At 42.7% G+C, this 18,489-nt stretch overlaps 1 protein-coding gene across 1 annotated transcript in view; it reads left to right on the top strand.

The window, feature by feature from the left end:
* Window positions 1–18,489, top strand: part of CSMD3 (CUB and Sushi multiple domains 3) — a 1,455,553-nt gene that overhangs the window by 1,111,595 nt on the left and 325,469 nt on the right. The window contains exon 35 of the mRNA XM_089664334.1: window positions 8,695–8,898. Within this exon, the coding sequence (XP_089520460.1) occupies window positions 8,695–8,898 (204 nt within the window). The remainder of the gene's footprint in view (window positions 1–8,694; window positions 8,899–18,489) is intronic.

Genomic DNA, 18,489 nt, shown 5'->3' on the forward strand with positions numbered 1-18,489 from the left:
CTGACACTAACATTGGCACTCACTGATCAAGCCTTCATCTAGTTAATACTTATTCATTTATTTATTTTCAACAGATATTTGTTACAGGCTTCTCCTCTAACAAGGAGAATAAGATTCAATGGGGTGTATTTACTAACGCTGGTTCACTCAGAATCTGGTGCAGCTGTGCATGGTAGCCAATCAGCTTTTAACTTCAGCTTGTTCAGTTAAGCTTCAGCAATGAACCCTGTAAGCTGACTGGTTTCTATGCAGAAGTGCACAAGATTCTGAGTGCACCAGCTTTAATAAATAAACCCCAATGCATCTTTTCTTCATCACAGAGGAGAAAGAGGAGAATGGGCCTTCACAGTAGTGGTCACTGTGATTGGTTAATCACAGTGATTACAGTGATCACATAAATCAGGAGCAAGTTCTCCTAGCTCCCCCAGTAGTTAGATCAAGATTTGGAACTGTCGGTAACAGCTTGGACTCATTGATGGGAGAGATCTTGCATGCTACAAAGTAATGTATGTATGTGGCACCCAGGAATAACTCCTAATTCTTGGATTCTGTATGTAGGTGTTATGTGGTCTTAAAAAGGTTGACAATATACATTCTCCCTTGCACACGAATGGGTTGTTTTTTTGTCATATAAAATGGAAAATCCACTGATTGATGGCCAGCCATATTGGTAGCTACTGCAGTGCTGAAAACCAAGCAGATCAATATATTTTTTTTAAGTCAACTAGTGTAAGTACTTGAATTTGATGTTTTATCAGCCTCTTGCAATCTTCTGTACAGCAGACTGGGAGGGAAAGAAGCAGGTGTGGTAGAAAATTAGATGTGCTACTTGTTGACAATGACCAAGCTGATGGAGGAAGAGAGCAGAGTGAGCAGAGGGATGATCTTATATCTGGTTGCTCTTTTACTGCCTGGTCAGCAGACTATCTTTGTGATGTGTGAGTGCTGAACTTTATGGACATGGGTTATAATGCAGTGGATGGTTTATGGTCCTAGAGGCTGCTAACCTGCAACTATGGAGTCTTGCTGGACCCCTGAAGGAGTTTAAAACACTTTTGAAAGGATGGGAGTGCCACACCAGCTTTTATAGTCCTTTAAAAGATTTTTATTTTTATTTTTGTTAATAGTCAACCAAGTGCTGAGCCCCTGAAACACATTGGTTGTTACAAATTAAAATTAAAAAAATTTAAAGGACTATACAAGCTGGGGTGGTACTCCCATTTTTTTCAGAAATTGTGTCATTCACATCAATGTAGTAAAAGGTATGCAAGCAAAAATCATAATTTAAGAATGAGTACAGAGAGTTATGATATGTGTGTGTGTGTAAATCTTTTTTTTTTCTTTTTAGTCATTACTGTTCACAGATATGGTCTACCAAAGGTCTTTTATGATTCCTGCTCAAAAGCTGTAAAACCATTTTCTGCCATTACCAGTTTGTGTGAAAACTATACTAATTCTTACAATGGGGTTATTTTTCTTACTTTCAAAATGTGTCTATCACATGAACCACCACCATCATTATAAAATATGATCATTAGCCACTGCCAGGCACAGAATGAGTTTTCTCAGGAAATAATGGGGGTCAGAACTGAACAATAACAAGAGTAACACGAGAAATATATTTAGAACATAATGTTGCTGTGTTAGTGTATTTTAATGAAGTTGATTTTTAAACATTTTATTTATTTTACATTTCTTATTTTATATGGCAAGAAAGATCTCAGACACATACATGTCAATAGTATATACTACACTAACATAGTTTTCTTGATGACATGATAGGTCATATATCTAATATTCTAAAAAGGATGCAGATAATAAGATCATTTTATTGTGAATACTAGGTTATAAAATTAAAAAGTGGCAGATCTTCCTTTTCTGCGCAGTCTGAATATTTATAAAAGTATCTTACTTTACCAAAATAGGTTCTATGGCTCAGTGCTTGTATAATATACAATTAATGTATATTTTTTTAAATGTCCATTTTTTAAAATGTCCCTTATTTATTGTCTTATTCTATATATATATATATATATATATATATATATATATATAACGCAAGATATATATATATATATATATATAGATATAGATAGATATAGATAGATATAGATAGATATATATTGCCAAAAGTATTGGGAAGCCTGCCTTTACATGCACATGAACTTTAATGGCATCCCAGTCTTAGTCTGTAGGGTTCAATATTGAGTTGGCCCGCCCTTTGCAGCTATACAATCTTCAACTCTTCTGGGAGTGCTGTCCACAAGGTTTAGGAGTGTGTCTATGGGATGGTGATTGAAACACCTGAATCCAATGGTTTGCAGGGGTGTCCCAGTATATGAAAATATAGTGTATATTTAGACTAAGGGTATGTGATCTCTGGATTTTATCTTTCAAGTTTATAACTGCATTCAGCGGTGCAAAGTAATTTTTTTTTATAAGAATTGTATTTTTGTCAGGTTGTCACATATGGGGATGTTTCTGAATTTGCTTTGTTAAGTTTCCCATTTTACTTTTTTGTGATAACGAAGAAAGTCAACACTGCTTTCTGTGCTCTTTGCATCCTAAAGTGCAAAACATTGTGCTGAACCTTTAAATGTCTTTCAGTGGCATAAATGCTTTCTTATGAATTACTAAAATGCCTGTAAATTGTCATTTTTAAATAAAAAAAAAGGTTTTGCGGGGTACAGTGAAGGAGTAAAGGAGTATATAAGAATTAATTAGTATCATATAGCATACTACTTTCATGAATGAAAAAAATTTAAGGGGTGAATGGGATTTAATGAGAGTTTGAAAAAAACAAGCTGTTTAAATTGATACCCTAAAGATTAACTCAAGGTAAAAAATTATATAGTGAGAAAGGGTTAGATCCCCTGTCAGATTGTTACTTCTACAGAGATTTAGATGGGAGGTTCTGACATTACTCCTAAATCAGGCTTATGGAGTAAAGTGTCTTTGTTGTAGAAGTACATTGGCTCCATTTAGGCTCAACTACGAGACAGCCACCTTGGATGTCTGGGATGGAGTCCAGAAAAAATAGATGAATACGAATAACACACCAATAGGATTTAGAGTCTAAAAGTATTTATGTGATCAAATGTATCCAAAATAGCAGGCCAGTGCATTTTGAGGATCAGATTGTACCCACATCAACAGGATACAAATCTATTAGTCAGTGTTCATGTAATCATCCTCTAAACCAGCGGTTCTCAACCTGGGGGTCGCGACCCCTTTGGGGGTCGAACGACCATTTCCCAGGGGTCGCCTAAGACCATCGGAAAACACATATTTCCGATGGTCTTAGGAACCGAGACACCGCTCCCGTCTCCGGCGATGTGTGGGCGGGATGATATGCTGCCCCTGTCACCGCCTCCTCGCCGCTGATTGGCCACCGGAACTGTAGCTCAGGAGAGGCACACAGGCGGCCAATCACCGGCGAGGAGGTGGAGCTTGGAGAGGAGGAGCCGAGCGGCAGCGTGCATAGATCAAAGATCGAGGGAGCTGCAGGACCGAGTGAAGAGAGAGGCCAGAGAAGGAAGACAGCTGACAGGTAAGTGCAAATTTTGCTGCTGCAGCCAGGTATGCAGGCTGTAGATGGGAGAGGGAGAGAGCGAGCCCAGGCTGGAGCAGGGGTCAGCAAGGTAAGTATCATTGGTGTCAGTGGGAGGAATAGTGCTCCATCATTTGTGTCACTAATACCAACGATGGGGCACTATTCCTCCCCCCACTGACACCAACGATGAGACACTATTCCTCCCCCCACTGACACCAACGATGAGACACTATTCCTCCCCCCACTGACACCAACGATGAGACACTATTCCTCCCCTCACTGACACCAACGATGGGGCACTATTCCTCCCCCCACTGACACCAACGATGGGGCACTATTCCTCCCCCCACTGACACCAACGATGGGGCACTATTCCTCCCCCCACTGACACCAACGATGGGGCACTATTCCTCCCCCCACTGACACCAACGATGGGGCACTATTCCTCCCCCCACTGACACCAACGATGGGGCACTATTCCTCCCCCCACTGACACCAACGATGGGGCACTATTCCTCCCCCCACTGACACCAACGATGGGGCACTATTCCTCCCCCCACTGACACCAACGATGGGGCACTATTCCTCCCCCCACTGACACCAACGATGGGGCACTATTCCTCCCCCCACTGACACCAACGATGGGGCACTATTCCTCGCCCCACTGACACCAACGATGGGGCACTATTCCTCCCCCTGGCACCCACAATGGGGCACTATTCCTCCCACTGACACCCACAATGGGGCACTATTCCTCCCACTGACACCAATGATGGGGCACTATTCCTCCCACTGACGCCAATGATTGGGCACTATTCCTCCCACTGACGCCAATGATGGGGCACTATTCCTCCCACTGACACCAATGATGGGGCACTATTCCTCCCACTGACACCAATGATGGGGCACTATTCCTCCCACTGACGCCAATGATGGGGCACTATTCCTCCCACTGACGCCAATGATGGGGCACTATTCCTCCCACTGACGCCAATGATGGGACACTATTCCTCCCACTGACGCCAATGATGGGGCACTATTCCTCCCACTGACGCCAATGATGGGACACTATTCCTCCCACTGACGCCAATGATGGGGCACTATTCCTCCCACTGACGCCAATGATGGGACACTATTCCTCCCACTGATGCCAATGATGGGGCACTATTCCTCCCACTGACGCCAATGATGGGGCACTATTCCCCCCACTGATGCCAATGATGGGGCACTATTCCTCCCACTGACGCCAATGATGGGGCACTATTCCTCCCACTGATGCCAATGATGGGGCACTATTCCTCCCACTGACGCCAATGATGGGGCACTATTCCTCCCTCTGATGCCAATGATGGGGCACTATTCCTCCCACTGACGCCAATGATGGGGCACTATTCCTCCCACTGACGCCAATGATGGGGCACTATTCCTCCCACTGACGCCAATGATGGGGCACTATTCCTCCCACTGACGCCAACGATGGGGCACTATTCCTCCCACTGACGCCAATGATGAGGCACTATTCCTCCCACTGACGCCAACGATGGGGCACTATTCCTCCCACTGACGCCAATGATGGGGCACTATTCCTCCCACTGACGCCAATGATGGGGCACTATTCCTTCCACTGACACCAATGATGGGGCACTATTCCTCCCACTGACACCAATGATGGGGCACTATTCCTCCCACTGATACCAATGATGGGGCACTATTCCTCCCACTGATACCAATGATGGGGCACTATTCCCCCCACTGATACCAATGATGGGGCACTATTCCCCCCACTGACACCAATGATGGGGCACTATTCCTCCCACTGACACCATTGATGGGGCACTATTCCTCCCACTGACACTAATGATGGGGCACTATTCCTCCCACTGACACCAATGATGGGACACTATTCCTCCCACTGACACCAATGATGGGGCACTATTCCTCCCACTGACACCAACGATGGGGCACTATTCCTCCCACTGACACCAACGATGGGGCACTATTCCTCCCACTGACACCAACGATGGGACACTATTCCTCCCACTGACACCAACGATGGGGCACTATTCCTCCCACTGACACCAACGATGGGGAACTATTCCTCCCACTGATACCAACGATGGGGCACTATTCCTCCCACTGATACCAACGATGGGGCACTATTCCTCCCACTGACACCAACGATGGGGCACTATTCCTCCCACTGATACCAACGATGGGACACTATTCATCCCACTGACATCAGTGATGGGGCACTATTCCTCCCACTGACACCAACGATGGGGAACTATTCCTCCCACTGATACCAACGATGGGGCACTATTCCTCCCACTGATACCAACGATGGGGCACTATTCCTCCCACTGACACCAACGATGGGGCACTATTCCTCCCACTGATACCAACAATGGGACACTATTCATCCCACTGACATCAGTGATGGGGTGCTAGTCCTCCCACTGCAAAATTACAGTTATGAAGTAGCAACGAAAATAATGGTTGGGGGTCACCACAACATGAGGAACTGTATTAAAGGGTCGCGGCATTAGAAAGGTTGAGAACCACTGCTCTAAACCATTAAATGCTAAAGCCATTATAATAAAACCAATTAGTAGATTTGTTGACATCAATGATGCTGATATGTGATGTTGGCTTTTTTTTTGGATACATAAGATGGAATAAATAATTTTGGATTCTATATATTTTGGCTAATACTCTTTTTCTTCTATTTTTCCAAGATAATTGTTTCTGTCTCTGGTCTAGTAAGGGGATATTTTTCTGAACCATGACCCAATGAACATTGGTGCTGGAACATAGGGGAAAACTCTGATAAGGACACTATGAAAAAATAGCTTTTATTGCTGTAGTTTCCCTATGCTAAAAATTTGGTCTAATTTCTTGTTCCAAAGACCATCATGTTACAGGCACAGAAAGTGTAGGGAAATCTCACCTACACGCAATGTTGACAGTAGTACTAACTAAAGGTGCTATCTCTTCCCTACCCTTTCCAAACTTTGTGGCATAGGAGGGCTGCACCATGCAGAGATGCATTATAACGTGATGGGTGGCTTACAGTCTTAGAGGCTGCTCACCAGCAATTGTGGGGTCTACTAAAGTTTTAAAAGGATGAGAGCGCACACCAGCTTGTATATGCCTTTTAAAGATTTTATTTTGCAAAATAAAATCTATTAAAGAACAATACAAGTTGGTGTGGCACTCCCACCCTATCCAAAATCAAAGAATATTTAGCTGAGGTTCTTTCTTAACTTTTGACAGAGTGGGACACATTTTATTAGACTTTCTGCCAATTAGCAAGTTGTAAGTGACTGATGGCATGTTTTTATTTTATAGCACGTGCTTGCAATTTAAATGTGTGTGTGTGTGTTCACCCACTTATGGGAATTAGAATATTTTCTATACTTACACACTTACATGTTCAAGTGGCTAATACCTATGGCATACTTATTTAAAAACTGACAGAATCTTTGTACATTACAGTTTCTTTCATATCATATTCATAAATCAACAGAGAAACTGCTTGTAATAAAATAATATGTCTTCAGTAATAAAGCACTTAGCTAATTCCAAATGTTGAAGATGGCACTGCTTTGGCAATATTGAACGTTGTGGAAAAAAACATTCTAAAAAGTTTGCACTTCAGTGAATTACGATTATTTGATATGAAAACTGACTCTGCAGAGTAAAAAATATGCTAGGTAAATCTCGTCAGTTTGCAATACATTATTGATTCTCTCCACCTGCTGTACAATTCCCATTGTGGTTGCCTTCCCGAGTTCTCTGATGCTGAACCTGTCATATGCACACCAGGGAGTCCTAAAGTGCAACTAAAGCAGAACAACTGAAAACACTTTACTATTTTACTTGCTTGATAATTGGTAATTCTGTTCGGCCAATCTTGAGATTTACACACCTCTGCTATACAGCTAGAAAGAGCATGCTGCATGTTTTTGATCTATATTTACTTATTTCTAGATTAGATCCCTGTAAATTAGATAGGGTTGATGATGCTGATTCCTTGTTAAATAGAAACAGCAGAGATGAGATAGAAAGCTGAATTGGCAAGAATCTAAAAGTAAAATATTTATAAACATATGTATGTACTGTATATGAATAATCTATTAAAATGTTTGCCATCTGTATTAACTTTCCAACTACACCTTTTTGGAGACATGCTAGGTATGTACTCCAATTATACATATGCCTTCCCAAGGCTAGTTGGGATTGTAGGGTTATCTTACAATAACTAAAAGCCAGATAATGTGAATAAGAGCCCGCATTTGTATACAGTAGCTTGGTATTCCCTGTACAGAACAAGTGTGGCAGGCTAAGATACTCTTTGAGTTTTTCCATCTTTAGAGGAATCCAGTAGTGGGATCTCAAAGCATAGCTGTTCCAGCCCACCTTGAACTATTTGGTATTCCCACCCACCTTAACTTATTAAATGTTCTAACCCACCCTGGAGCCTTGAGTATTCCCACTTATCCCGTGTCATTCTCCATAATATGAACTGAAATAGAAATCCAACAAAATGAGTGACCAAAGCAAATTGCAGATCCTGGATCTCAAGTGATGAGACCTTGGCATTTAAAATATTATCCTTCAGAAAAAATACAGTGTTGGGTTATTTAACATTTTGTAACCATAGCTAAAATAGTGGTGTTTGGTAAACCAACCCTTAAATAACAGCTACTTTATTAAGCATATGAGAAATCACCTAAAAAAAAAAACAGCTTTTGACCACTTTATGTTTCAGTACATTAGGCCTTTTCTAAAAAAAAGTGCCTTAGTTGTACAAAATAAATAAACACACTTGCTTTTATTTTCATAAATTATTGGTCATTATTGTTAAGATTTTAAAGATGAATTTCAGAGCCTTCTGTTAACCCATCTGGCTGTAAAATCCATAATTTCCTCTTGCAAAGGAGGTGGTACAACCCAGATTGTCTGGCAAGAATCTACAGCCCATCCCAGTGGCATCCCTCTGAAAGTTCTGTAAATCAATATTGCAAGGGACCATAGGAAAATTAAATCCATTTGAGTTGAAGAAAGTGTTAGGAGGAGCAATAAATGACTTACTTGTTGCCTGGATTTGCTCTTAAAATTCTGTTATATTTATTTTACAGCGGTTCCTAGGACAAGCGCAACTCAATGTAGCTCAGTGCCAGAGCCGCGTTTTGGAAAAAGGATTGGAAATGAGTTTGCCGTTGGATCTGTGGTTTTCTTTGAGTGTAACCCAGGATATATCCTCCATGGATCAGTGTCCATCAGATGTGATGCAGTGCCTAATGCCTTGGCTCAGTGGAATGATACTTTACCAACGTGCATTGGTGAGTGGCCCAAAGCTATAAGTTTGTGTCTTCTTTCAAAGGTTGATGTATTGACCTGACATTTTATATTGTTTAATACAGACTATTCAAATACTAATTAATAAAGTAAACTTTTAATACAGAAAAACAAGATGAAACTTATTCCTGATAGGAGTCTGTACCAAACTCATTGAGTGTGTTAATCCGACCATACATGGATTGAAGCCATGCTTCTGTGAACCAGCTGAATTTTGATCCATGTATCGGCAGGGTGGTTGTACAGAACTCAATCTACCGATCGACTTCTGTACAACCGCCCCATTGAAAAATGTCCACGCGGCCAGCTCCACCAGCTATAGCTGATTAGTGTATTCTGATGGCAGGGAAATCTCACTACTGTCAGACTACAATAGATCACCGGGGAGGATTCCCAATCCACATTGTGTGTGTGGATGGGGGAATCGAGTCTTTTTTGTTCATTCAACCTCCTGGTTGAACGAAAAAAAATATGTCATCTATGGGCTGCCTTACTTTCACATCTAAGGCAAGTCAACATACCAAAGAAATAAACCACTCATATTTTTTATATTACAGCAATCTTTGATTTATGTAGCAAAATTTGACATATGGCTGATTGCAAACAAGAAAAAAAATGTAAATGGTAGTCAAGACTAAGACATTGTGTTCTGCTCAAATATTCAAATATCAAATTTAGTTCATTCAAGGACTATATGTGATAAAAATAGTTATACAAGAAAACTTTTATAAAAAATAATCAAAAGTAATCAGCTGAGATATTCTCTAAGATTTGTTATGTGACGGCAAATAAGGACATATTTATTGTTTTTCAATGACATATTCAAAGAAATAACTTTCAACGTCTAAAGAAAAGGTTTATAGTTTTTTTTTTATTTTTAAACTATGTAAGAATGCATTCAGTGTCTATATAAGAAGTACATAAAATGATTTAATTCTCCAGTATTTGCAAAACTGAAATGTCAGTTTTTGTTGGTAAGACCCATTAAAGTGTAAGTGCATCCCAATAATGAAAGTTTCTTATTTGGTCCTTTCAGTCTTTTAAATATAAGGCTGTACAACATGTGATTGCAGGGTTTTATTGACCCATCCCCCAGCGGGAGCATCACCATGGTGCCCAACACTCACATTGTAGTGATGCAGAGAGAGGCACTGAGTTAGAAAAAAATAAACATCAGTGCTTGAGCAGAGGTGAAGTGGAAGACTCTCTGGCTCATGTGTAATTAACCTGAATACATATGGAAAAGGTAAGTACTTTAAAAAACCTAAAAAAAAAAACCTTAAAAAATCTTAAACTTGCATAAAAAATACATGTGGGAGGTTTTTAGGTGGGAGGGAATGTTTAGGGGATGCCTGGATTTAAACTTCAGAGCAGGAGTCTCCAAACTCTCCAAAGGGCCAGCCTATTGTCACTCAGACTTTGGGGCGGGGGGGCAGACTGTGGCCAGCAGGAATGGAAATTTTCCTGGCATCCATTGGAGTAAACATTGCCCACAATTGGTAATAGGAGGAGGAATAGTGCCCTATCATTGGCATCAATAGTGCACCATTGTTGGTGTCAGTGGGAGAAATGTTGTTCTATTATTGGTGTCAGTTGGCAGGATAGTGTCTCGTTTCAGTGGGAGAATATGGTGGGCAAGCAAAGGGCTGCATCTGGTCCCTGGGCAGCAGTTTGAAGATCACTGTTGAATAATGTCCTTGCTATAGGTGTAGGCCATTTACATACCTCATGAAGCCTGACTGGAATACTCCGAGGATGTTGCTAGAACGCTGTTAAAAGAGGCCTAGCATTTACTGCTCACCTCCACCATCACAGGAGTGAGCTTTTTTTTTATTTAATCTCCCTCACATGCTCCTTCTCTCCGTTTATGCAATAGCTCTGAGATCAGCATTTGAGAGTTCACTCCTGTGATAGTGGAGGTGAGCAGTAAGAGCTGGGCCTCACTTAGCAATGTCCTAACAATGTCCTGGGAGTATAAATAGACCCCTTTACGTCACTGATTTACAATTTTCACCCTTTACCAAAAATGCCCAATTTGAAATATATAAATATTAATTATTTACGAAAATTAATACAGTTTTTTTAGATTTTGTAAGACTTTCGTAAGTTTTACTGTGTGTGCTAATAATGACTTTGGAATTTTTTTTTTAATTGAAAATATACATTTGATAAACATTTGCACAAATATCATGGGACGTAAAAAATTGTCAATGCCAGAAAATGTATGGTTGGGAGCATGCGCGACCATGCTTGATGGCGGACGCTCAGTGACAGAACTCCGCTCATCCCCGGCACCTCCTGCTCTCCCGCTCCGCTCCTCAAGCCGACCACTGCTCCAGGCAGGCCGCATAAGCCCAGCGCACACCCGGAGACGTAGCATGGGGAATATTGGGAGCTGGAAGCCCCCCTCCCCACCGCTGATGGACCCGTGGCCTTCCCCACTACAGCGCTTCCTATCTAGGCCTGCACCCCCGGCCTCTACTACCGCTCCCAGCACACAAGGGAGCTCCGGGCACCCAGCGGCGACTGGGGGAGGGATCGATCAGCCCTCCACAGGACCCCTCACAGTTCCATATCGAGAGACTAGCCAGATGAAGAATTCCAGGCACCTACAGGTGGTAGGGGGGGCAGCAGATCACCCTTATTCAGAGCATCTCACAGCTTCAGCCACAGTCCCATTCTTGCAGCCAGCACCATCCACCTTAACAGCCTCATCTTTGGACGACAAATTGCAAGTATTCCTGTGCAATATTAATGCTACTATATCTGCTGAAGTTGGGAAGCTGGCCCTGGATCTTAGGGGGGAGATTGCAAAGATTGGGGACTGCACTGATCACCTGGAGACCAAGTTTGATGAATTGGTACAATACGTACATGTTTTGGAAGAAGACAACTCTTACTTGAAGCACTCCATGTCCCAAATGCGGCTTCAACAAGAAGACCTGGAAAACAGGGAACGGTGCAAGAATATCCGTATCCGTGGTATGTCTGAAACAATCTCTGATTCCCAAATTCGTCACCATTTGCTGTCCTTTTTTACCGCAACTTCCCCCATGGTCCCAGAATCAGATTGGTGGCTGCATAGAGCTCACCGCTCTCTGGGCCCTAAACCACCTGAGGGCACCAGACCCTGCGATGTCATTGTCCGTTTTCATTTTTTTTTTAAAGCAAGGAGGCTCTGCTCTCTTCTGCGTGCAACTAATCATCCTTGGAATTCAAAGGGGACAAACTCCAACTCTTCAGTGACCTCTCTCCGATTACCCTGGCCAAATGATGGGCTCTGAAACCGGTCACCACCCATCTCCAACAACACCACGTTCCTTATCGGTGGGGGTTTCCCTTCAAGTTGGTCATCTCCAAAGACAACACTCAAGCTACCCTATGTGATCTTCCTGAAGCGGACTCCTTCCTTCATCACCTGGGACTTCCCCCTCTTCCTGATGATCCATCTTTGCTGCCGCCTACTCCATCACACCCTTCCACCTTCCAACCAAGATCTGGACACTGGCCCGTACTGGGCGGAAATGTCTTTCTAGTATACCTCTACGCCCACGACCTCCTAGAGCAGGAGAGCAGTTGGGCATTCTTGTAGTCACCTTCTTCCCCAATTATTGCACCGCTAACGTCAATGTTGCTATCCCCTGGTTGTGTGCTTTCATTTTGTTTTTTTTTGCCGGGATGGACAATTGGTGAGATGTGTCGGTTGTCATGTTGTCCCCGAACCCATCTAGCATTAGTTCTAGACGACTTGGGTCTGTTCCCATGTCCTGAGTTTATATCATTACTGATATATTTGTTTTTTTGCTGTTCTTACAGTTTATGTCGTCTCTGGTTTTATTGATTTCAGTTTTTTTTCATCGATGATGCTTTATTCACTCTTTATACTGGTACAATTGCTTTTTGTATTATTACCTAATGATGACTTTACGGTTACTATCCTATAATGTCAAAGGTCTTAACTCTATCCAAAAACGGTGGATGGCTTTAAAGGAATTTCAATCCTCAGGAGCAGATGTTATTTTTGTTCAGGAGACCCATTTTAAATCGAATGGCTCTTTTAGTTTTGCATCACATTTTTTCTCCCAATCCTACTCGGCTTTTGATCCACTGGGAAGGCCGGGGTAGCGATTTTGATACGGAAACACTGCTCCCTCCGGGTTGTTTCCTCCAGAGTCGACCCACAGGGTCGTTTTGTTCTTCTAGAATGTATGTTTGGAGGGTCTCCTCTTATTTTGTTAAATTTGTATGCCTTAAACGTGGGTCAATTGCAATTCCTTTCCCAAACACTCGCCAGATTAAATTCCCTTTCTACACCACACATGATCATTGGTGGCAACTTTAATTTAATTATGTCCCCCATAAAGACAGGAAGGTCCTTTCTGCATCCACCCCCTTGAAGTGGCAATGTTCCTCCTCAAGATCTTTTCGTAAGTTGATCAGGGAACATTGTCTCTTTGATGCTTGGCGGGTCAAACATCCCTTACACAAACAATTTACTTTCTAGTCTTCTCCTCATTGCAGTTATTCTTGCTTATACCACTTTTTTGTCTCCGCTCCTTTACTTCCTCTTTTGGTTTCTTCTGAAATCAATCCTATCACGTGGTCTGACCATACTTCTCTGACTTTGAATCTTCTTTTCCCTGACTCCCTACAGAAGGCCTGTCACTGGCGCCTCAATGAGACTTTCCTCACTACGACCCATTTCCCGAAAGGAACTTTCTCAAGGACTAGACATGTACTTTCATCATAATGTGGGCTCAGAGAATTCTTCCTCTACCCTATGGGAGGCTCATAAGGCTGTCTTTCGGGGACTCTGTATCTCTATGGACTCCCATTTAAAAAGTCCTCTACTGCTGCCAGGGCTTCCCTTATTCACCAATTATCTTTGGCTGAACATCATTTACTTGCAAAACCATCTATTACTGGGCTTCACAGGGTAACTTCTGTCTGTGACCAGGTTAAAGCCCTCTATTTGCATATATCTTTACAGTCCCTTCCTTGGGTCAAACAGAAATTTTATGAATTCTCTAATAAACCACACTGCATGCTCATAAATTGTCTCAAAGCACAATCTCCCTCAACGATACCTGATCTCCTGCTCCAACCAGATGGTGACCCTACCTATGACCCTCATATAATGTCCTCAATCTTTGGAACATACTATAAGAACCTTTACAACTGCTTGACTCCAGATCTTCACCCCCCCTCCCCTGCAGAAGGCGTCTTTTGATGCCTTTTTTGACTCTCTATCCCTCCCGACGTTATCACCCCCTGACCTCTTGGTCCTTAATGCGGACATTTCATCTGAGGAATTATTCGAGACAATCAAAAAACTCCCATCCCACAAATATCCGGGACCTGACGGACTACCCTATTCCTATTATAAAACCTTTATAGGTATTTTGGCTCCTCATCTTCTCTCCCTTTTTCAGGATCTCTTAAAGGGCGGTGCACCCCAGGCAGAATTTTCCTGGGCATATATTTCTGTAATTCCCAACCCTGATAAAAACCTTTTTACTCCGGCTAACTACCGCCCCATCGCTCTATTAAATTCCGACTATAAGATATTTACTAAGATCTTGGTCAACAGGTTGACCAGATTCATCTCCAAGCTCATACAAAGGGATCAGGTGGGCTTTGTGCTGGCTAGACACGCTGCGGACAACACCAGGAGGTCCGTTGAGTTGATTGATTTGGTTAACCGATCCTCAACTCCTGCTATATTACTGAGCTTAGACGCTAAGAAAGCTTTTGATCGCCTTAGCTGGTCCTATATGTTTATGATCTTGGAGAATTTGTGCACTTGTGGCTGCTTTGAAGGTTCTTTATTCCTCACCTTCTTCTCAGGTCAGATTAGCATTGTTCTTCTCACCCTCCTTCCAAATGTCAAACGGTACACGGCAGGGTTGCCTGCTTTCCCCCCTACTGTTTATCCTTTGTCTGGAACCGCTGGTTATTGCCATTCAGTCCAACCCTGATATACACGGGATAAATTCTCATGGGCATGAATACAAATTGTCCCTATTTGCAGACGATATCCTTCTTACTTTAATGTACCCTCTTACTTCCCTATCAGTTCTCCATAAAACTTTACAAATATTTGTGGCTCTCTCGGGATATAAAGTCAATGCATCCAAAACTGAAGCACTCCCTTTACACATCCCACCTGACGTATTGTCCGTTCTCCAATCGTTTTACCCATATCGTTGGTGTACTTACTCCTTAAAGTACTTGGGTACCAACCTCACTTCTTCATACAACTCTATATACGAGGCTAACTTCTCTCCATTATTCATTGCCATTTCCCAGTCTCTAAAATTTTGGGACACTCTACCCATCTCTTTCCTTGGCCGCATCAATGTGAAAAAATGAACATACTGCCCAAACTCTTATACTTATTCGTGACTCTTCCATTCCCATCCCTATGTCTAAGTTACATTCCATTCAAAAATCCCTTTTATGCTTTATCTGGCATGATAAACAACATAGAATCACACGCACTGTACTTCTCACCTTGCATTCCAGGGGAGGCCTAGGTGCTCCGGATATTGTGACTTATTATTATGCTACCCACTTCAGATTCTTACTCTCTTGGTCTGCCCGACGTCCTCCCAATATATGGTCCGAGATTGAACCCTACAACTAACCCCAATTCACCCATGCTCCTTTCTCTGGTCTACGTCGGCGGTGGATATCACTTCGTATCGACATCTCTTGCTTGAACCTATGCAATTCTCCCTGTCTATTTGGAAGAGATGCAAGGTTAAATTTGCGCTGGCCTCTGACTGTTCTCCTTTGACCAATGTTCTTTTTAATCCCATCCTTCTGGACAGTCTGGCCATGTCACGTATGCTTCCCTGGGCTTCAGATGATCTCTTCCAACTGCGCCATCTGATCCACCCAGGCACTTAAACCCTTCTCTGCTATCCAGAAAAAAGCCCATCTTCCTCCCCAGCGTTTTTATGTCTATTTGCTGATATGCCATTTCTTTTCTACCTTGTCACCCTCCTTGACCCTTGAAAAGCCTACTCCTTTTGAGCGTCTATGTATACAGGACCCACATCAAAAGGACATAATCTCCACTACCTTATGGACGCCTACCCTTTATCCAACGACGCACACCACTATATGCGCAAATGATCCCAATTTCTCAGCTGTGACATTGATTTGGTGCAGTGGAAAAAGATATGGGAAAACGCATCTAGATCTTCCATATGTAGTCTATAAGGAAAATGTGTATAAAATCATGATGTTTTGGTACAGAACACCTGATATACTTCATGCCCGTAACCTGGGTGCTTCTCCTGCCTGCTAGCAATGTGGGAGAGAATCTGGTTCTCTTTACCATATTTTTTGTGACTGGCTTCCCGTTGCCCAAAGGATAAAATTCAAAACACTAGCAATAACGTATAAAGCCATTTATAACTCTGCCCCAAATTACATCACCAATCTTGTCTCTAAATATCACCTAAACCGTACTGTCCGCACCTCGCAAGACCTCCTACTCTCTAGCTCCCTTGTCTCCTCCTCCCATGCTCGTCTCCAGGACTTCTCCAGAGCTTCCCCCATCCTCTGGAACTCTATACCCCAATTTATCAGACTATCGCCTACTCTGCTCACTTTTAGGTGATCTCTGAAAACCTATCTCTGTAGGGAAGCCTATCCTGCCCTCAGCTAATACTGGAATCTTCTACTCTTACAACCAGTCCATCCCCCACAGTTTGTCACGATCTGGGTCAGGTTCAGAGACCAATTGCTACAGCAGTTGTAAGGCTTACCTGAAACCAGCAGGATTGGTACACCAGCGGGTCACCCTGGGAATGACGCAGGCTCACCTGAGGTGCGGAATCTAAGCATCCACCGGTCTTCCCCAGAGCTCCTAATGGTGGAGATGGATTTGGCTGTATTTGAATACCCAGTCGCAGTCTCAGGATCACCCCACCAGGGGAAGGGTAGGATGGAAACCAAGAGCTGATCAAACAGTTTAGGGATAAGACGAAAGCGAAGTCAGTCACAAGCCAAAAGTCGGTCATAAACGATATAGACAGCAGTAGTACAGATGAGCGGGATATTGGCTGGAAGGCACAATAACCTGGCAAGGAGGAAGTGCATGGACATGGCTTTTATAGGAAGTTCATGGGAAGAGCAAGGAGTTCAAGGTTCAAGAGCAAACAAGGCACAAGGCAGGATTATCCAATAGATTAGGCAGAATATAGTCCAGCATCCCAGGTAGCTCAGTGAGAAGAAACGTTGCCTCTCACTGCAGAAGGCCCAGGTTTGATCCCAGGCTTTGACACAGTTACTATCTTTCGTACCACTAGCCCCTCCCTCCTAGATTGTAAGCTCCAAGGAGCAGAGCCCTCAAATCCCTCTTGTATTGTCTCCCGTTATGTTGTAAAGCGCTGAGCAAACTGTTGGTGCTATATAAATCCTGTATAATAATTACAGGATTTACTTCTCCAGGGTGTCACCCATCCTCTGGAACTCCCTGCCCCAACCCATCAGATTATCACCTACTCTCCTCTCCTTTAGGCGCACCCTGAAAACCCATCTCTTCAGGGAAGCCTACCCCACCCCCTGCTAACTTGCCGACCTCCTCCACTCTTCCAACCACTCCATCCCCCACAGCTATCTCCTCCTGTGCCACCACCCCCTCCCTCCTAGATTGTAAGCTCGAAAGAGCAGGGCCCTCGATCCCCTCATGTTTTGCATCGTATTGGTATTGTTCTGTCACATGTTCTGTCTCCCTTTTGTAATGTACAGCGCTGAGCGAACTATTGGCGCTTTATAAATACTGTATAATAATAATAATAATAATAATAATCATTCCTTTTTGGGAGGATGTACAGTCCCTGCTACATTCTTTACTATGTACCGACCTTCCTTTTGAACCCCTTTACTTTTTTTTGGGCCTTCTCTTCCCTGGCCTCCCTAAATTGTCCAGGAAACTCTCCATTCATGTTTTGACGGCGGCCAGGAGAAGCATCCTGATGTGTTGGCTCTCTTCCACACCCCGCCTCACTGCCGACATTATTTAAGATTATTACAGACATTAGACAAATAGAATACCTAACCGCTCTCCATGCCAGTTCTGTATCCATATTTGAAACTGTATGGAATCTGTGGGATGCCTATATCTCTGCTCAATGTGCTCAAATGTACTGATTTGATTATTTTTCCACTGTTGTTTCATTGACATTGTATGTTTTTTTTTTTTTTTGTTTCCTTACATGTTTTTATTATCAATGAACCTCTTTCTTTTTTCTCTGTTTTTTTTTTCAAAGTTTCTTGTACATTTATACGTGTGAATACTCAATAAAAATGTTAATTACAAAGAAAATGTATGGTTTGGGGGGGGGGGGGATTGTTTTGCTACCTTTCAAAGCTGGAGGAAAATTTAAACAAAAGTGAAAAATAACAAAAATGGTCTGGCCAGCTGACATGAAAATTGGATTCATGGCCTGGCAGTGAAAGTGTTAATGAGTGTAATTTGGGAGACAGGTTGAAAAGCAAAATTTAAAATGACAAACTAAGGAATGGATGACTTTGTAGTGACACTTTATCTTTGTTGATAT

This window comes from Staurois parvus, unplaced genomic scaffold (genome assembly GCF_062004578.1).
Source record: "Staurois parvus isolate SC_StPar_1 unplaced genomic scaffold, SC_StPar_1.0 ptg000047l, whole genome shotgun sequence".
NCBI classification, from domain to species: Eukaryota; Metazoa; Chordata; class Amphibia; order Anura; family Ranidae; genus Staurois; species Staurois parvus.